Genomic DNA, 21,008 nt, shown 5'->3' on the forward strand with positions numbered 1-21,008 from the left:
GTTTTAAAGAAACATTCAGACCATGGGACAAAAAGACACTGTGCTGTTTAGATGAGCATTATCCTGATTTTTTATGCACAAAGCTTTCATACCGAAATCCAAGCAGAACTAAGTGAACTAAACTAAACAACCAGCTGAGCAGCCAACTGTCTGAATGAAAGCACTCCCTTATGACACAGCAACAAAGTCAACAGTTACACAATCTTTTAAAACATAATTTAATAACAGTTTCTGCCACAAACACATAGTTACATTTACAATCTGTGCTCAGACTACAAAAAGTAAACAAGTTAAACACACAGTGTTGGTCCTCTGTGACATTCATCAATTTAAAATTGTTTTCTTTGGCTACAAACACCACACGAACACACAACAGCTGTAAGCAGAGACTCGAGCCTGAGCGTCCTCTCACACAGAGCGATATCTGACTGATACGAGTCGATCTGAGGGGAAGCTGCTCTCTCTGTCTCGTTCCAGCTGCCCTCTCTTTAAACATCACTCTGTCAGCTGAATTAAACAGTCAGGGTGCTGATCCAGCACATGGGCTTTTTCTCCAGACGCTTACATCTTTGCAGAAACAGTTTGGATGACTTTTCTGAAGTTTAAACATTTCCTATAACAACGGTGCAACATCACGTGCAACACGTGCACTAAATTGACACAAGGCTTAACTTAATATGTTGGACCTTTCAGATCAATGACTTAAATGAAATGTTCTAAAGCTTCACTGTGCTCAGATTATCCTTGTTCTAATGAAACAGTTTGAGAAAAGCCTCCACAGCTGAAGAAATAGTTTAGTCTTTGATGTCGTCTGACTCCTCCATTCATTCTGACAGTTGTTTAGCTAGTTTGCACTAAATCAAGCTCTTCCCAACAGCTGCAGAGCTAAACCGACATGGTTGACAACTACACCAGTACACAAAGTCTGTGTTTAGCATTATGTTTCTGTGTGCTAGCAGAAATTCACATTTCAAAGAGGTGGTGCCAAATGTTGCTGCCACGCTCTTTTCTTTAAAACTAAGTCATGTCAAAAACATGGATTAAGGCTACAACAGTGTCCTCATTACACAGTTATAGTGTCTTCTGCTCCTCAACTGCGAAACATCCTTGCTGGTCCCACGCTGGAAACAGGTGAAGTCCAGTGTTAGGGTACTTGTTGGTTGTGCTTGTGCGTATCCCTCTTTCTATGAAGCTGCTGGTCCATTCTTGAATCCCCCTTTCATCCTCTGGAGGGCGCAGTGCCAGCTCTCATGATTCTGAATAGTGCATTGACATTATTGCTCTTGATGGCGTCTCGACAAGCAGAGATCACTTGGTTCTTGGGCTTACCCACTGAAGGAAAGGAGGGACAGACACAGGTAGATAAATGTGTTTTTTCCTACAAGGATCTAACTACTTTTTACCTGCACCACCGTCACACACAATAAATGATGTCCTGATAATATTTGTAGTTTATGTTCTGAGGCAAAATAACATCAAAGAAGAAAAAAAAAGTGAAATCCAAGAACACACATGCACCACATAATGCTGTTTGTCCAAGAAAATGCCTGACATCCACACTCCTGCAAAAAGTCAGCTAACATGCTGTTTAGGGTGACTTGCACATATTAACACATGAAGCCTACCTCGGAGTCTACCAGCCCGCTGTATAGCCTGGTTGACGGACTTGAGGCAGACCAGCAGGGCATTGTGGTTGTTAGAGCGGATTTTATACTCATTGATAAGATCTCTGTTTAGATCATACAGCTCTCTGTAACGTTTCTTCATAGTTGTTCTTCAGAGGACAGAGACAGGAGAGCATAGAGGACATGTCGGGAAAAAGAGAAGGTCAGACGGTAAGAAAGTTCAACAGGAAAAAAATGATATAACAGGGAGTTTGTTCTTCTGGTTGGTCTTGTGATAAGAAATAAGGGATAAGGGTCAGCAGCACAAACAAAGATCAGCAGACATTTAAAACTTTAATAGCAAATAGCAGTGTCAATATTAATCAACCTTTTTTCATTTAGAATCATATACCTATAAACATGCATGCACAAGACCAATGCCAAGGAAGTGACCGCAGCTGTAAATGTTATTAAATACACACCAATGACAATATGTCTGTTGAAAAAGGTCTGAGAGTTTAAGGTATTTCGTATGGGTTATAAATGAGCCAATTTGAATAAACTCACATGTCACCCATAAGTCGAGCATCCTCTGCTTGCACCAGCATGTTCCGGATGTAGTTGGAGTGGTCGGCCATAGCTGCAGTTAACTTCTGATGGACAGAGTGGAACTCATCCACCTGGCATGCAGAAATGTAAAACTTTATTTACAACAATATTAATATAGTGCAGAATAAATATGTGTTTCTGGTGAACTGCAGAAACAACTGCATCACTGCTTTTATAAACGATGTTTCCATTACCAGAAATATGACTATGTCACAGGTTTTGGTTTAGTGCCAACTCAGTTAATACATCTTAATACACTCTTTATTCACATGAAAATAAACTCGATTCACTATTTTATTTTGAATAATAATGATGTTGCCCAGCCTTGACAATAGACATTAGCACTGATTGCTCTTGTACTACATAGCTAAAGAGGATGAGAAGATATTGTGTCTAGGAGTTTCATTGGAATAAGCAGCACAAAATGTATATGATCGAAAGGTTAAAACCTCAGTGAGTGTAGTGCGTAGCTCCTCAAAGTATCTTGGAAAATCTGCTTCCGCTGACAGGTCCTCTATTGCCAGGAATGTGGCCAGTGACTGGACCAGATCTCCTGCCAGGTCAATATCATCTGTTCTTAGAGTTATCTGAAAGGAGAAATTGTGAATGAAATAGTTACTGACTGATATTAATTGATCAAACAGGAAATCTTAGAGCTCTATTGTGCAGCTTTGTGTAAATTAACACCACTGCTTTTTCTGTGATTTATGAAGTGTTTTCATGTGTCATGTTTATGGTTATAAGGCATAAAGCTCAAGCACTTGTAATTTCATTGTCTTAAAAGTTAAGTTAAAGTTAAAAGTTAAAACTGGCCAAAAGGTGATCAAAAATAAATTAATGTTAAAATATAAAATGTAACACATACAGTAACTGTTGCTGTGTGTCTTTCTTTACCTGTCCATTGCTGGCCATGCTGATGGACAACAGTCCCCCTCCTCTTAGTGAATTAAAAGTCGCATCAGGACTGTCTACCCCCTCTGGAAGCAAGAAGTTCTGATTCAGCCACATCACCACCTGCACACCCAATGCACACACGTAAACTAAATGTAAATCCGAAGATCCAAAATGATTAGGTCAGTTTTAAATTAACAAATACATCTATTGTTATTGATTTCAACATGTTGTGGGACCAATAAGAACTAGTAGAACTAGATATACCCTCTGAAAGCCTACCCGCTGTGGTCGGTCGTTGATACTGAAGGTGACCCATCCAGTGGGTGGAGCAGCGGAGGAGTCAGCTGTGATGTCATACATAGAGAAACGAGGCAGCTGACGAGTGATTTCAAACACGTGGAACTGGGTGCTGGAGTAAACAAAATAAGTAAAGGTCAGATGGAAAAAAAAAAGTATCTTGATAAAGCAGCTATATAAAATTTCCTTACTGCTCATTCATAACAGCATGCACACCTGGCTAACTCACTCATACCCTACCTAGTTTTCCCTCCAACAAAGGCTTTGATGTGCAGATCTACTGGTATATCTTTTGGGGGGGTGATTGGGACTCGGATACAGCCTGACAGGTTTTGGACACTGGGGTGAACAACATGGCTCTCGCCCTCAAATATCCCTTCTGCAAAAATGAGCACTGCGCGAATAATGGTTTCTGGAGAAGATAAGAGAAGATATTAGTATTTACTCCGTCCTTAATATAATATAAACTCTCACCTGCTAGTAAAGTCTACCATTTGGTGTTGAAATGCTGAGCTCAACATGAGCCTTCTGGACCTCTGAAGCAGGTCTCACGGACAGTGCTGTCTGGAGCTGAGTGTTGGCTGGTATGACACCCATCCCACTGTTTGTCTCTGACACACCCTGAAACAACATGAGTCTGTGTTGTTATACCAGCCCTAACAACCATATTAAGCCTGATATCAATTGAGAATCCTGTGCTTATCTACACAACACCAAGCTCTTTTATCTGTGAAACAAATACAGTATTTAGGCAGCATATTCCCTATGGGAAACATCGTCATGTACGAAATTCACAAATTACTGATTAAACATACCTTGGCATTTTCTTCATAGTTGCGTAGCTCAAGCAGCAGATTCTGTCTGCGTTGGCTGAGCTCTCTAATGAGGTCCTGTTCAGCACTTGAGTCCATGAGATTCCCTTTAAGATCCTTACTGGCTGGCAGGTAACCACGGACTACAGGATACACACATTAAGGGTAATTACAGTATACCATCCTATTCCAACTTCAAAGTGTCCGTTTTTAAGTTAGTTGTATGTCTCCATTAAACAACAAAAGTACAATTAATATTAATAGGTATTTGCCCATTGTGAGGTATAGTATATTAAGTGGAAACTTTTGGTAGATGGAAGAACAGTGACACAACAGTCACAAATGTGCCGGAAATGCTCTCAGATGACAGCACAAACCTGGCAATATTTCAAATCTGATGCAAGTAAGAACAGTATCCGAGTGACTAGATACAAATAGTTTAATGTTGGTTTGTGTAATGTTGGTGATGATATGAAAGGACAGCTTGAAACAAGAACAATAGCTAAAGATCTTTTTCAAACTAATACTGACAGATACTGTACTATGTCTCACAGACAGACACACAACATACCCTCTCCCTCTACGGATGTGCAAATGAGTTGTTGCTGTCCATCCAACCTGTAGTCTCCCTCCACCACTCCGGCCACAGAAGCAGATAGGTTGTCTTTGAAAATGACCTCACCTGTACGGTCACTACGAGCATCAATCTGCAACATTAGAAAATGTGCAAGTGTCTCAAATTGTTTGCTGTGTCCAAGATCCAATCACATTTCTGAATGTCAGAGCACTGACCTTTCCATTGGACCAGCCAGTGATAAGCTCCACAACGCCATCAGCATTCAGATCAAAGGCATGTATGCTCATTGCGTGATTTTTAGACTGAACAGGGGAGAGAAACACTTTATGAAAAACCAAACATAGACTTGTTTTCCTTGTGTTATTGATGTCCTTGAAGATTGTGAAGTCAGTCTGTTAAAAAAAAGTCTAAATACTTAAATAAAAACTGAAAAATGATTAAGGATAAGTGAGAAAACCATAGACTAGACATATATAATAAACTAGACATATATAATAAACTAGACATATGTAACAAACAGAACTAATGTTACTAGAGGAAAATGCTGATAAATAATAAATATACATGAATTCAACAAAATCCATAGATTGTATTGGTAATTACTAATCCCCACTCATACTATTGTACAAAGGTAAGCTTTGTCATAAATGATTGGGGTACCTTAATCCTCCAGTAGCGGGCAGTGCGGTCATAGACTCCCACAGTGCCATTAGCCAAAGCATAGCCAAACCTGCTGCCATGCATATGGCACAGTGATGTTACTGTCTGTACAGAGAAAGACAGATGGAAAACTTCTAATGTCAGAAAGTGCTGCTCTTCTCCAGTCCAACACAAAATTGATATGACAACCTACAACATGCCAGTGCTACCAAAGCAATAATGATAACAATTTTTATTCTATTATTGATTCTGGTACAAAATACAATTCTTGAACATTCTTTAGAGTCAACATGCTTGGACAGAGTCAGAGTCAACATCTTTACAGTGAACATGCTTGGACAGAGTGCACTACACTGCATCCATTTACCTCATTTTCAGTCATCTCAGACACAAGTTCATCCTCTTTGAAAACCCTGATGTCAAAGTCTTCAGATCCTACTAGGAGCTGTAAATGCATAAACATACAATATCTCAGATCAAACTACCATACCAACATCAACAAATCTTTAATTTAATTCATATAAATACTTTACACAAAACTGTGAACATTTTGAAGACAGAAGACAACCACTCTAACTGGAATCAGACTACAGCTGTAGCAGCAAAAGAGAAAGTGTTTTGCACAGCCAACCATTTACATCTTACCTCATTTTTACCGTCCCCAGTGAAGTCACAGAGCACCAGAGACCTGACGTTATCTCCAGTTACCTAAGAACAAGATACATGAATGATTGCAACTCATAGAAATGTAACTGAAATGGAAAACTGCATTCACAAATCTACTCCTAATCAAATAAACTGGGCAAATGATCTTGTCCCATAAAACCTAGTTATACAGAAAAATAAGACCTGAAAATATGCTGTTTTACTACGAGTCAAAGGTCATTCTAAGGTATTACAAATTGGCTTTCATAAATCCTTGCAAAAAAAGTAATAAAAAGAAAAACAATAAAAAAACACACTTTATAAGGCAACAAAAAGTTTGCACTACAGTCAAATTTACTCAGACAACTCTATATTAAATGTAAATCAGAATGACTTGTTTTCTGGTATTAAAATGTTGTCTTACTGTCCAAAAGTGGTCGTTGCCCTCATAGTCAAAGCCTTGTAAGGCACAGTTTCCCCCAATGATGGCAAGTGGAGTGGGGATGTTCCCAAGTTTCCCCAACACAATAGCATTAGCTCCATCTGATACCTATACTTACATATAGAGGAAATGAAGAGAAACAAAGTCCCTTAAAGTGAAATACTGTACAATAACAATTTTACAGAAAGGCTTACAGCTTTCCTCTGTGTGTAGAGCCTTGCTAATTGAGCATTTGTGTGTTTTTTCTTTTATTCAGTTTTTAGCATTGATTGAGGAGGTAATGTTTTCACTAGAGTTGTCTGTTTGTTAGCAAAAGAACTCAAAAAAAAATCACAAACAGATGAAGCTGAAATTTTACAAAAACTAGTGTTAACCAATTAACCAAAGTTGACCTCCTCCTTATTCTGCTCAGCATCACTTACCTCTCTATAGAATATATCAGCATTGTCATGGACATCATAGGCCAGCAGGTTAGTCTGTGATCCAACTAATAGAGTGTCCCCAGTGGTATTTGGTCCCAACAATCCTGCAGTCAGACAAGTGACTGCCTGGTTGATGTTAAGCAGAGAAATGTCAGAGTCCTGGGTGCTCTGGCTGAGTCGGTGGGCTACAGGTCTCTGACCACGAGTGTGCGGATTGTGGATAAAAACCTTTAAAAAATAAAGAGTATAGCATAGTCGGTATAAAAGTAAGTGTCATGTGTATAAGGCATAATGCAAGTACTTTACATAATGGGAGTTCAAGGCTGTTTAAGTAAATGTTAATCTTCAGCAATGTCATAACAAGACGAAAAAAACAAGCATATTGCAGTTAGAACAGGGGAAAGAACAATTATCCTAGTCTAATGAGAACAACTGTGATATGCCATATTCTTTTTGTTTATTATTCATCACAGTTATGTTTGAACAGTGAAAATGTTCATTGCCCTCACCTTTCCAGCCTGTGTGGCTGCAGTAAGGCAGGGGTGGACTCCATCAAATTTCCCAATAGTCACCATGCGAGGGTTAATCTTGTGGTTCAGCTTAAGGGTGAATATGGGGACCAACATGTTGCTTGCTGTGTGTCCCTAATCAGACAAGAGCCAAGACAAGAAGAGTACGAGGCAACTTATTCTAAATATGCAATTTAAATATATTATTTAAAGGCAGACAAATCATTAACACGAGCAAAGCAGCAAAGCGTGATTTTGCTTCACTAATGTAATTACAGGCTTTACCTCAGACAGCCAGTGGAGAGTTCTGTTGCCTAGCAACACAGTGGCAAGCTAAAGCTTTTCATCTAGCTAATCTCCCTGTCGTTTGCTGTTCAAGAATGCCAACAAAAATGCAACAAAAACACATCAGGTATACTTCTTTAACATTTCGTAAAGTCCGTGCTAATACCAAATGACGCATCAATCGTTCGAAGGAAATAAAATCCCCTTTATTAACTTTCAATACTTGGCAAGCCTAGCATAGCCATCAGCTAGCAGTTAGTTAGCCGTAACACCGCGGGAACAACTCCAAACTACTGATGACACTAAAATATCAACGTTTTCGAAAAGCGTAACAACGTGCGCATTCTCACCTGACCGCTGTAAATTTTGGTTAAAATGAGTCAGCCAGCCAGTGAGCTAGCAGGATAGTAACGCTACGACAACACAGGGAGCGGTGACAGACGATTCACTGCCAACAAGCATTTCCTGTCTGCTCTTTTCAAAATAAAATGATAACACTCAGCGGTGGGGGAACATTAAAGTGCTGTATTTGAACACGAACGATTTCCGGTGCTTTACACTAACTCATGGATGGATTATGAGAAACTTGACCTCTGGACACCCAGGATGAGGGGGTACTTTTAATTTAAAGTCTTTTCAAGACTCTTTTTGGTCACTTTTCTGCGTCAGTAATTGTTTATTGTGTGTCACTTTCAATGTGTGTCTTTTTTTTATCGTTTTCAGTGTGTGTGTGTGACAATTTTGTATCTCTTTTAAGTTGCTTATGGTTATTTTGAGCCTTCTTTATGTTATCTTAGGTTGTTTTGGCTCTTTACAGTGATCTGTAACATAACATATATAACTTATGATTTATACAGTAATTATAATCTAGATGAAAATAAATCTAATTGATGCTGATATTATTTAGGCCATTGATGACCTCATAACATATATAATTTGTGATTTATACATAAGATAAGATAAGAAAACCTTTATTAGTCCCACAATGGGGAAATTGCATTTTTACAACAGCTTAAACACTGTCAGAAAGATAGTCTGACCAAAGGAGACAAAAGACTAAACAGGCACAGTCCAAGATAAATAGACTATGAAACCTGATAGTACAAACAGTACAGTAATAAATAAAATATATACATGTAAGTACAGTATATGTAGCAGTGTGAGTATGTACAGTATATGGATATTAATGGATGGCAGTATTGAAAATGTACATTGTAAAGTTGGTTTATGATTATTGCACAGGTGTAATATGAGTATCAGCAGTGTTCATTGTACAGTATTTATAATCTAGATGAAAATAAATATAATTGATGCTGATATTATTTAGGCCATTGATGACCTCATAACATATATAACTTATGATTTATACAGTATTTATAATCTAGATGAAAATAAATCTAATTGATGCTGATATTATTTAGGCCATTGATGACCTCATAACATATATAACTTATGATTTATACAGTATTTATAATCTAGATGAAAATAAATCTAATTGATGCTGATATTATTTAGGCCATTGATGACCTCATAACATACATAATACAGCAGGTTAATGAACTGCACACTGCAGTACAGGCCTCATCACCTGCACCATGCTACAGCACTAGAGCCTGCCTCAAATCCATGCTAGCAGGAAGCAGCTAACGCTAACTTGGCAGCGTTTGTGGACATTGTTGCTTATTTTGGCTTTGTGCGACTTATTTTTACGAATGAAACAACTAAAGCGGGGATTCAAAGTAGACAGAAAAAGACAAACGAAGAAAAGTTCAAGTGGCGTCAGTGCTAATGTAGCCTAGCTAACATTTTCTGAAGGTGAGTTTCACGCGTTTGTTTGATTTGCATGAGGAAGGGCAGTTTAATTCGGTCTCACTTGGTAATTAAATACATTTACTGGTTAATTAAATACAAGTTTGAGCTACTAGCGTTAGTACGTTAAGTTACTTTACTCTCTCTCTTCCAGGGAAATATATTCTCTACAGCTTTAGTTACTTGTTTGCCGATGTGGATTCTTAATATAATTAATAATCAGCTTATAAGTGATTATTATTATTATTCATTTATTTATTTAGGTGAGAGTTGAGAGTTTTAGCCATATTAAGCAACCAGTAAATGTTATTGATACTTGTGCTTGTAGAAGAGTATGTTTTTATACAAATACTTGCACTTTTAAGTACTGAGTTTGTGTACATCTACCACCTTTCTCTAAACTGGCAGTCTGTTGCAGACCCATGACTTGGATTATGAAATTAACTAATATGTGTATCATCTGCACATCATTTATATATTTTTGTAGTAAGGACTGTAATCAACATATTTTATCAATTACTCTGATTATTAGTTTCTAACTTAAAATGTCACAAAATAGTGAAAAATGTTCAAAACGTTTTTCTTTTTTTACAGCAGACCAAAATCCATACACGATCAGTTTTCAGCTGTATAAAATAGAGAAAAGCAGTTACCAGGCGTTACACCAGATAGTTTGTGTTTTCCTGTTTGCAGTTTTTATCTGTGTATCTTTCAGCTGATTGTCATCCATCTGTGGTTTTGCTTGAACTGAAGCTACGTAGACATGGCGACATGGGTCAATAAGTGCGTAGGTGAGTGAATTCATTCTTGTGAAAATGAAATACTATTAAATGTTGCAGTTTATGGCTCAAATTAGACTTATTTCTAAGTCTGTTGGCAGCTGTGGGTATTAACCATACCCATAGCTGCCATATCCTGAAGTTATATAAGTACACCTCTGCATAATATTATATCCTTATTAACCTTAAAGAAACAAAAAAAGAAAAAAGAAATAAATATGGATCAACTTACAACAAAGAACAACTTTATTACCATTGTTTTTTAGTCTGTAACAGAAAAGACTTAAAGTCAATTTGCCTGAAATAAAAAAAAAAAATCAGTCCTTATTTAAACTGTAAACATTTTTTGACCATTTTATACTGAAAAATAAAATAAAATATAATCAATAAATAATAATAAATTCAAATTGATCAGTAACATTAACTCAGGAGTACAATATATAAAACACTACACTACAAAACAAAAATGAATAAAACAATTTGTGCTGATTTTTTTAAATCAAAATGAGGAAGTCAGGATTAATGGCTACAATGAGCATGTCTTGCAGTGCACAGTTTTCAAAGCAGGGTTTGAAGCATGATACTGCAACTCTCAGCTCCTGCTCAATGTTTAGCTGGGACCTGTACTTGGTCTTCAGTGCACCAACAGCAGAGAAGCCAGTCTCACAAAGATAAGATGTTGCAAAAGGAAGAAAAAGGCCCATGGTCCTATGCCCTAAGAGTGGATACTGCCTGTCTACACTCAGCGTCTGTGATGTGAACCTCAGTCTCAATGTGGAGTCAGACGTCATATCAATGAACTGGTCCTCCTCTGCAGAGCTGAAACCAGTTGGAGCTGGTGGATCTCTCACCCAGTCATTTTGGGAACTGTTTTCAAGGAAGTACTTGTTAAAGAATCTCATCAGAGATTAAATATGCTCCTTAATATATGGAATCACGGAGGTGGCATCATAGTTAGTAGTGTCAACAAATTCATGCAGGTTCTCAAATGAATCAGTATTTCCTTCATCAAGTTGCCTGTCCCACGTTGCCAGCTTTCGAGCTGAGGGAGGTGTTTATTGTTCCCTTGAAGCTGTAGATTTAGTTCATTTCCAAATATGTCACTCAGATAGGCCAGCTTTGCTAGGAAGTTCTCATCACTAAATATTTCTGCGAGGTCATACTTGTGCTCCTGCTCCAAAAACATCCTTATCTGCTCTCTGAGCTCAAAAACACAGGACAAGACTTTTACTTGTGACAGCTGACTTGTTTCACTGTGAAACAGCACAGCTCGATGTTCAGCTCCCTTCTCCTCACAGATAGCAGAGAAGACTCTTGTTTTTAGTGGTCTGGTCTTTATAAAATTCACTACACCTACAATGTCAGGTATAACCTCACTTCATTCAGTGGAAAGGTGCCTTGATGCTAGTGCTTCTCTGTGTATAACACAATCACTCAGCATTAGGTAAGGCCTTCTTGACGAGTGCCCGAAGTCCTTTTCTCATCCCTGCAATGGTCTGTGCACCATCACTGCAAACACCAACGCTGTTCTCCCACTTTAGCCCTTTCTCAGTCAGGAAGTAGTCCAGCATTTTGGGTGTGCTCTTCCAGAAGTTAAAAGCAGGGCTCGTCCGGGATTTGAACCCGGGACCTCTCGCACCCTAAGCGAGAATCATACCCCTAGACCAACGAGCCCTTGTTTGTAACAGTACTCATCTCAACAGGTGTGATAGACCTGTAACTGAAGGTGACATGGAAACCTGGTGTTAATTATACATTAATCTTAAGCACCTCCTCTTTCACAAATGCTGCAGCACGCAGCTGGACTTTGTTTTAGAGGGTTTACAGGATAAAATCCAGGTAACCTCCGAGCTAAATAACACGGACGTTTGCGATCTCACATGTAGTTCTCACCCTGATAGAGTCTGGAGATGTTCTGGGTGTCAGTGTTTGTATGAAAGCAGCTTATGTGTGTACTACAACTAATTTGTCATACTGTTCCAAAATAAATTCAAACACACGAGATGATTGCAATCAGCCTATGTACGTGTATGTACACAGCAAAGGTACAGTACAATATGAAGCAGCGTTCTATCAGTTTTGCAGCTTTTGGCTGCACCTATGGCTGTGTGTCTGTGTTCTGGTGTGACTCATTTTGTCCTGAAGTTGATTCTTTGGTCTGCAGCATTTTGTTTTCTGTATGTGCTAGTTAAAAGTTAAAAGTAGGGCTTATTAGGCATTTGAACCTAGCCATCTTGTACTATCAAGCAACAATCATACCCCTAGACCAACTTGCTTTCATTGTACCATGTATCTGTACATGTCTGATATTCAGACCTGTCATTGAGTGTTTTAACCTGGTGATGTGGCAACTTGCATCTCCACATCTCATCTAGTCCACTAGCACCCTCTGCTGGTCTCAAATATACATACATCTTTGTGTGTAAAACATTGCAACGCTGAACGTAACAGCATTAAACATTTAAACCACTGACAGGAGGTCCAACAGTTGTATATATGAGGCAGTAACTGTAGAGTCAGTTCAAGTCAGTGTTGAAAGCTGGAATTGGCTTCCTGAGTTAAAGAAGTGGACCTTAATGTACAACAAGATCAGCATGCCACCACCAGTTTGATCAGTTTGATCACTGGTTGGCACACATAGGCAGTGGCAAATCACACAACATGTGGCTCGTTGGTCTAGGGGTATGATTCTCGCTTTGGGTGCGAGAGGTCCCGGGTTCAAATCCCGGACGAGCCCTGCTTTTCAAATCCACAGTTTAAAAGTTCTATGACAAACACATAAACCCTGCAGTTAGTAAGGTAAGTAAGGAATATGAAAGTTCAGCAAGACGGAAGAAGCTGAGAAAAAATCAGACAAGTCTGACCTTTATTATTACATAATACAGTTACATACATCATTAGACAAAAATTAGCAATGAAGAAAACAGATGGACACAGATGGTCCTTGTCCAAACTATTACACATCCATAGTTTATAGTAATGTGTTTTGTGGCTTGCTTTTGTAACAGTTAGTAGATGAGGCCCTTTCATTTCTCATGTGGTAAAACGTGCACATTCTTCTTCTCGAAAAGCCTCTACTACATTTACATTTAGTCATTTAGCAGAAGCTTTAATCCAAAGCGACTTACAAGTGAGGAACAAGGCAAGCAAAGAAAATCTAAGTCAAGGAGAACAAAACATCAAAGCAAAGTGCTATCAAAAAAGTGTTTCTATTTCAAGAGATGTGAGAACAAAAGAGCAGAAAAGTTGTTTGTTTTTTTTTACAAAGGAAGATGTGGAAGAGTTCTGTTTTCAGCAGTTTTTGAAATATTGCAATTGAGGTGGCTGAGCATGCAGAGTTTGGCAGCTCATTCCACCATCGTGGGATCACTAGATCTTTGTTTGTATCCTGACTTATTGTCCTGGCAGTTGTGTCTGAAACGTATCATTGTGACTAAAAAAGGACACACAGTTCTGTGATAATGTAATTTCATTGATACCATGTTTTATTTATAGTCTAAACTAAAGATCATGAAATGAAGACGTCTGATGTCAGACGCAGATAGGCGGGTCAAAGGGATATAAAATGTTTACAATAGAGGGAGCTCCAGAATAAAATAGAGTTATAGTTTATTCTCATATATATGCTAATAGTTACCAGTTTTATTGCAGCTGTTGAACATGTGTCCAGCAGAGGGTGCTGTTGGACCAAATGCCAGCAGGTTGCCACATCACCAGTTGAAGAAAGCTAATCACAGGTCTTTACATCACTCAAATACAGATGTGAACAGCTGTTTTGGCAGGCTCGTTGGTCTAGGGGTATGATTCTCGCTTAGGGTGCGAGAGGTCCCGGGTTCAAATCCCGGACGAGCCCAATTTTTAACCTTGGTGAGGTCACACTGTCAAATAACTGCCCCGGAGTAAGTAACCATTGTAATCCTGAATGAAAACAGGATTGAACTGTCATCATATGTTCTATGGATAACCTCTTCAGCCTAACAACAGCTCACTTGTTGGTCTCACTTAGGGTGTGAGTGTTCCCATGTTCAAATCCTGGATGATTCAAACTTTTAACTTTGGTGAGGTCACACACAGTCAAGGTACTGTAGAGTTCCACTACTCATAAACACAAGGCTGCAGCCTATAAATTTCAATTGTGATAATATAAATGATTGGCGTATACACAGAGTGAACCTCTCACATAGCAGGTACAGTAATCCAGATGCTTGGAGTTTGGGTAAAAAATTACTAAAAGTTACTGTGTTATATTCTTGTTTTCTTGACTTTCTTTGATTCTGTATCTGCACCTGACATCAAGACAAATTCCTAGTGCTAGAAAGTGTCCTTTACTGTACTGGACAATAAACTGTTACTGATTGTGTAAGAAGTCATTGAAAAGCTCATTTGTCAGAAGTGAGATTCAAACGCACACCTCCAGGGGAGGCTGTGACCAGAACTGGTCTGAGACTGCTCGGCCATCCTGACTTGTCACGGTATTAACATACGCCATCTGTGAGGTCTGTAGGGATCAGGTTTATCCTTTTGTGACACATTGGTTTCTGTAGAAACAAACTCAGGGACAGTGGGTTAATGCGCAATGAAAGAGACCAGAGGGAGACCGAATGGAGGAGAAGAAGAGAGTTGTATGCCGTGGTGATTAATTATGACATTTCACATGTTCTAACATCTTATCATACTTGCATTGTATCTAAATTGTTTATGTATTTGAAAAATAAAACATGAAACTACTGCAAGGAAAGTTTGAAAGAGTGGTCAGGACACACAGATTGAATGTGCTTGTTTGGCACATCAGGTTGTAAAGTCATCAACACGTGATCACAGTTGATTTATTTCTATGTTTTAGTAATTTGTGTGTGACCTCACCAAGGTTCTTTTTCCAATAAAATATATATATGTTTGTGGTCATAATGTGAGAAAATGTAGAAAAGTTCAAGGGGTATGAATACTTTTACAAGCCACTGTATCAGCGCTACTATGGGGTTTCGGTGTCTTGTCCAAGGACACCTCAACAAGTAGCTGAAGTTGAACCACTCAAACCTGGGGTTTGTAGACGATTTTTCAACCCAACAAGAAGGACGTTCAGTTGCCATGACTCAACTTCCAGATAACTTTACCTGCATGACTGAGAATCTTCACCAAAAAGCACTTCAAATGTGACAGAGCATGAGAAAAAGTCAGACAAATCTCACCTCCTTCAACCTTGACCTATCTGTACCAAGCACAATATCAGCTCAAATGTTATAAAGGTAAAAAATACATATACACAAACTGCAGTTCACTGCTCATGAGTTTACATACCCTGCCAGAATGAGTAAGATGTGTACTTTCTTTCAAAGAAAATGTGAGAGGTTAGAAAAAAACATGTTTCTTTTATTTTCAATGGCACTCCCATTAAAGTGATTACAGTTACAGTTGCATACATGAATAGGCAGTGCTACTTGCTGTGGCTCGTTGGTCTAGGGGTATGATTCTCGCTTTGGGTGCGAGAGGTCCCGGGTTCAAATCCCGGATGAGCCCAATCTTTTAACCTTGGTGAGATCACACAGTCAAATAACTGCCCCGGAGTACACTTCTGAATAAAAACAGGATTCAACTGTCATCGTATGTTCTATGGATAACCTCTTCAGCCTAACAACAGCTCGCTTGTTTGTCTAGCGATTTGGTTGTGAGTGGTTGTGACTGTTCCCAGGTTCAAATCCTGGATCACTCAAACTTTTAACTTTGGTGAGGTCACACACAGTCATGGTACTGTAGAGTTCCACTACTCATAAACACAAGGCTGCAGCCTATAAATTTCAATTGTGATAATATAAATGATTGGCGTATACACAGAGTGAACCTCTCACATAGCAGGTACAGTAATCCAGATGCTTGGAGTTTGGGTAAAAAATTACTAAAAGTTACTGTGTTATATTCTTGTTTTCTTGACTTTCTTTGATTCTGTATCTGCACCTGACATCAAGACAAATTCCTAGTGCTAGAAAGTGTCCTTTACTGTACTGGACAATAAACTGTTACTAATTGTGTAAGAAGTCATTGAAAAGCTCATTTGTCAGAAGTGAGATTCAAACGCACACCTCCAGGGGAGGCTGTGACCACACTAGGTCACTAGGACACTAGGACCTTGCATAAAAGCAACAGCCAAAGCTGTGAAAGAGCCATGCTAGTTACGCCATTCATGGATAGATTGGATGGTTAGGTGGTTGGCAAGGTGTCAGCTTGTAAGTTAGGAAGGCAAATTTTGACCTCATCGTCCAAAGTTCCTTCTCCTGGCCAGAGTAGTTCTTGAAGCCCTTGTGCTTAAATGTGCTTAAACAGTGCCCAAATGTCATATTTTAGCATAATAAGATATCAGGGATGATCTGGTACGAGGCCAGGACCATCTCACTGTATAAATAAAATAATCTTCCTGATGCAGCTCTCCCTTATTTTCACTGGGCTTTTCACTGTCACCCAGGATGAACTTGTGCAGTCTCAGTCGATTGAGTTCTTTGACAGTTTTGTCTACAAAGTTTCATGGTTGTAGTGCATGCAGATTAAGGCCTATCATTGTCTGGCTGAAATATTTACTGACTCCCTGATAAGAGATTTCAGCACACATTTCTCTAAAACTCAGATGCCGCCTTTTTTCACTGATGACAGTCAGGATGGTCTTTTTTGTTTTTTGGTTACGAGACCAACAGGTGAGCTGTTGTTAGGCTGAAGAGCCTATCCATAGAACATATGATGTTCAATCCTTTTTTTATCCGGGGCAGTTATTTGACAGTGTGACCTCACCAAGGTTAAAAGATTGGGCTCGTCCGGGATTTGAACCCGGGACCTCTCGCACCCTAAGCGAGAATCATACCCCTAGACCAACGAGCCTGCCAAAACAGCTGTTCACATCTGTATTTGAGTGATGTAAAGACCTGTGATTAACTTTCTTCAACTGGTGATGTGGCAAGCTGCTTGGCATTTTGTCCAACAGCACCCTCTGCTGGACACATGTTCAACAGCTGCAATAAAACTGGTAACTAATACTAGCATAAATACGAGAATTAACTATAACTCTACTTTAATCTAGCCATAGGGGTTGCAAGCCAGTGACTTCTGTGCCGGTCCCAAGCCCGGATAAATAGAGAGGGTTGCGTCAGGAAGGGCATCCGGCGTAAAAATTGCCAAAATAACCATGCGAATCATTCACAAGACTTTCATACCGGATCGGTCGAGGCCCGGGTTAACAACGACCGCCACCGATGCTGTTAACCTACAGGGTGCCGGTGGAAATTTGACTACTGTTGATCGAAGAAAGAGGGGAGGCAGAAGGGTTCGTGGGCAGAGAGAGAAGGGGAAAGGCAGGAACATAGATTTGAGAATAGGGACTCTTAACGTTGGTACGATGACAGGGAAAGGCAGAGAGCTGGCAGACATGATGGAGAGAAGAAAGGTAGATGTTCTGTGTGTGCAGGAGACAAGGTGGAAGGGCAGCAAGGCACGTAGTATCGGAGGAGGATACAAACTGTTCTACCATGGTGTTGATAGGAAGAGAAACGGGGTAGGAGTGATCTTGAAGGGGGAGTTTGTGAACAATGTTCTAGAGGTGAAAAGAGTCTCAGACAGGGTGATGAGCTTAAAGCTAGAAATTGAAGGGGTGATGATGAATGTAGTCAGTGGGTATGCGCCACAGGTTGGCTGTGAGTTAGAAGAGAAGGAGAGATTCTGGAGTGAGTTTGATGAGGTCATAGAGAGTATCCCCAGAGGAGAGAGAGTTGTTGTTGGAGCAGACTTCAATGGGCATGTTGGTGAGGGCAACAGAGGTGATGAGGAGGTGATGGGCAGGTTTGGTGTGAAGGAAAGGAATCCGAAAGGACAGATGGTGGTGGACTTTGCTAAGAGGATGGAAATGGCTGTAGTCAACACTTACTTCCAGAAGCAAGAGGAACATAGAGTGACATACAGAAGTGGAGGTAGGAGTACGCAGGTGGACTACATCCTATGTAGACGAGGTCATTTGAGAGAGGTTAGTGACTGCAAAGTGGTGGTAGGAGAGAGTGTAGCCAGACAGCACCGCATGGTGGTGTGCAAGATGACTCTGGAGGTCAGGAAGAAGAAAAGAGGGAAGTCAGAGAAGAAGACCAAGTGGTGGAAGCTAAATGAATGAATGAAGAAACTTGTGAGGAATTCAGGCAGAAGTTGAGACAGGTTCTGGATGGTCAGGATGAGCTTCCAGATGACTGGGAAACCACAGCAGAAGTTATCAGGGAAACAGGTAGGAAGGTGCTAGGTGTGTCATCTGGAAAGAGGAAAGAAGGTAAAGACACTTGGTGGTGGAATGAGGAAGTACAGGAATGCATCCAGAGGAAGAGGTTGGCTAGAAGGAAGTGGGATGTAGAAAGGACTGAGGAAAGTAGACAGGAGTACAAGGAAGCGCAGCGTAGAGTGAAGAGGGAGGTGGCAAAGGCCAAACAGAAAGCTTACGATGAGCTGTATGACAGGTTAGACACAAAGGAAGGAGAGAAGGGCTTGTACAGGCTAGCCAGACAGAGAGATAGAGATGGGAAGGATGTGCAACAGGTAAGGGTGATTAAGGACAGAGATGGAAAGGTACTAACAACCCAAGAGAGTGTGCAGAAAAGATGGAAGGAGTATTTTGAGGATCTGATGAATGAGGAAAATGACAGGGAAAGAAGAGAGGAAGATGTTGATGTTGTGGAGCAGGAAATAGAAGAGATTGGAAAGGATGAGGTTAGGAAGGCTCTGAAAAGGATGAAGAGTGGAAAGGCTGTTGGTCCTGATGACGTACCTGTGGAGGTGTGGAAGTGCTTAGGAGAGGCAGCAGTGGAGTTTCTAACCAGTTTGTTCAATAGGATTCTAGAGAGTGAGAAGATGCCTGAGGAATGGAGGAGAAGCGTTCTGGTTCCGATCTTTAAGAACAAGGGTGACACGCAGAACTGCAGCAACTATAGAGGAATAAAGTTGATGAGCCACACAATGAAGCTGTGGGAAAGAGTAGTGGAAGCCAGGCTTAGGAAGAAGGTGGAGATTTGTGAGCAGCAGTATGGTTTCATGCCCCGTAAGAGCACCACTGATGCCATTTTTGCTTTGAGAATGTTGATGGAAAAGTACAGAGATGGTCAGAAGGAGCTGCATTGTGTCTTTGTAGATTTAGAGAAGGCGTATGACAGGGTGCCGAGGGAGGAGCTGTGGTACTGTATGAGGTCATCTGGAGTGGCAGAGAAGTACGTCAGAGTAGTTCAGGACATGTATGAGAGAAGTATGACGGTGGTGAGATGTGCTGTAGGTCAGACAGAGGAGTTCAAGGTGGAGGTGGGACTACACCAAGGATCAGCTTTTAGTCCCTTCTTGTTTGCTATGCTGATGGACAGGCTGACAGATGAGGTCAGACAGGAATCTCCCTGGACAATGATGTTTGCGGATGACATTGTAATTTGCAGTGAGAGTAGAGAGCAGGTAGAGGAACAGCTGGAGAGGTGGAGGTTTGCTCTGGAAAGAAGAGGCATGAAGGTCAGTCGTAGTAAGACAGAATACATGTGTCTGAACGAGAGGGATCAAGGTAGAAGCGTTAGGTTACAGGGGGCTGAGGTGAAGAAGGTACAGGAGTTTAAGTACTTGGGGTCAACAGTTCAGTGTGATGGAGAGTGTGGAAAAGAGGTGAAGAGGCGAGTGCAGGCAGGTTGGAGCGGGTGGAGGAAAGTGTCAGGAGTGTTGTGTTACAGAAGAGTGTCAGCAAGACTCAAAGGAAAGGTGTACAAGACAGTGGTGAGACCAGCTCTGCTCTATGGGTTAGAGACGGTAGCAGTGAGACAGAGACAAGAGGCTGAGATGGAGGTAGCAGAGATGAAGATGTTGAGATTCTCCTTAGGAGTGACCAGGTTAGACGGAATAAGGAACGAGTACATCAGAGCGACGGCTCACGTTGCATGTGTTAGCAACAAAGTTAGAGAGGCCAGACTGAGGTGGTTTGGACATGTTCAGAGGAGGGATAGTGAGTATATTGGTAGAAGGATGTTGGAGATGGAGCTGCCAGGCAGGAGGGCAAGAGGACGACCAAGGAGGAGATATATGGATGTCTTAACAGAGGACATGAGGTTGGCTAGTGTTAGGGTAGAAGATGCTCATGATAGAGTTAGGTGGAGAAGGATGATTCGCTGTGGCGACCCCTGATGGGAAAAGCCGAAAGAGAAGAAGAAGAACTATAACTCTACTTTATTCTAGAGCTCCCTCTGTTGTAAACATTTTATATCCCTTTGACCACTTAACTCCTTTTTTAGTCACAAGGATACGGTTCAGTTAGTCAGGATACAAACAAACGTCTAGTGGAGGCTTTTCGAGAAGAAGAATGTGCATGTTTTACAACATGAGAAATAAAAGGGCCTCATCTGTAAACTATATTACTGTACAATTTGTTTTATATGTTTAAATGTTCATATTTCCAGAGAGCTGCACAGTTGATTACATTTAATACTGAGTATTAACTAACATCAGCCATTTTCACAGAGGAGCTGTGCTGTAGCTGCTGATTTGTAGCAACAGACTGCAAATCTCCTGAGTAATCAGCAGATCAACTATGACTTCAAATATTTGGAAGTTGAGTGGTGGCAACTGGACTTCCTTTTTGTTAGGTTGAAACGTTTCACTACTTATCCAAGTAGCCTCTTCAGTCT

At 40.2% G+C, this 21,008-nt stretch overlaps 1 protein-coding gene and 5 non-coding genes across 7 annotated transcripts; 3 read left to right on the plus strand and 3 right to left on the minus strand.

Moving 5' to 3' along the window:
• Positions 1–236: 236 nt before the first annotated feature.
• bbs2 (Bardet-Biedl syndrome 2) lies at positions 237–8,228 on the minus strand. Of its 2 annotated transcripts, XM_026366634.1 has the most exons (19): positions 8,107–8,228; positions 7,757–7,841; positions 7,472–7,606; positions 6,963–7,190; positions 6,523–6,648; positions 6,099–6,161; positions 5,821–5,898; positions 5,454–5,558; positions 5,009–5,095; positions 4,788–4,923; positions 4,220–4,359; positions 3,896–4,025; positions 3,645–3,816; positions 3,387–3,516; positions 3,108–3,227; positions 2,663–2,800; positions 2,172–2,284; positions 1,626–1,774; positions 237–1,332 (listed from the first exon to the last, which is right to left on the minus strand). In XM_026366634.1, exons 3-19 carry the CDS (start codon positions 7,586–7,588, stop codon positions 1,220–1,222), a joined length of 2,145 nt encoding a protein of 714 aa, XP_026222419.1. In that variant the 5' UTR covers positions 7,589–7,606; positions 7,757–7,841; positions 8,107–8,228; the 3' UTR covers positions 237–1,219. The 2 variants fall into 2 exon arrangements, with proteins under 2 accessions (XP_026222419.1, XP_026222418.1); XM_026366633.1 differs by lacking the exon at positions 7,757–7,841 and having other exon boundaries at positions 8,107–8,203.
• Positions 8,229–11,946: 3,718 nt separating this feature from the next.
• Positions 11,947–12,018, minus strand: trnap-agg. The gene has a single exon. It is a non-coding gene; the product is annotated as a tRNA-Pro (tRNA).
• A 991-nt stretch (positions 12,019–13,009) lies between these two features.
• Positions 13,010–13,081, plus strand: trnap-ugg. Its single transcript has one exon. It is a non-coding gene; the product is annotated as a tRNA-Pro (tRNA).
• Positions 13,082–14,125: 1,044 nt separating this feature from the next.
• On the plus strand, positions 14,126–14,197 carry trnap-agg. Its single transcript has one exon. It is a non-coding gene; the product is annotated as a tRNA-Pro (tRNA).
• Positions 14,198–15,789: 1,592 nt separating this feature from the next.
• trnap-ugg lies at positions 15,790–15,861 on the plus strand. Its single transcript has one exon. It is a non-coding gene; the product is annotated as a tRNA-Pro (tRNA).
• Positions 15,862–17,136: 1,275 nt separating this feature from the next.
• On the minus strand, positions 17,137–17,208 carry trnap-agg. The gene has a single exon. It is a non-coding gene; the product is annotated as a tRNA-Pro (tRNA).
• Between the last annotated feature and the right edge of the window lie 3,800 nt (positions 17,209–21,008).

Source organism: Anabas testudineus, chromosome 6 (genome assembly GCF_900324465.2).
Source record: "Anabas testudineus chromosome 6, fAnaTes1.2, whole genome shotgun sequence".
NCBI classification, from domain to species: Eukaryota; Metazoa; Chordata; class Actinopteri; order Anabantiformes; family Anabantidae; genus Anabas; species Anabas testudineus.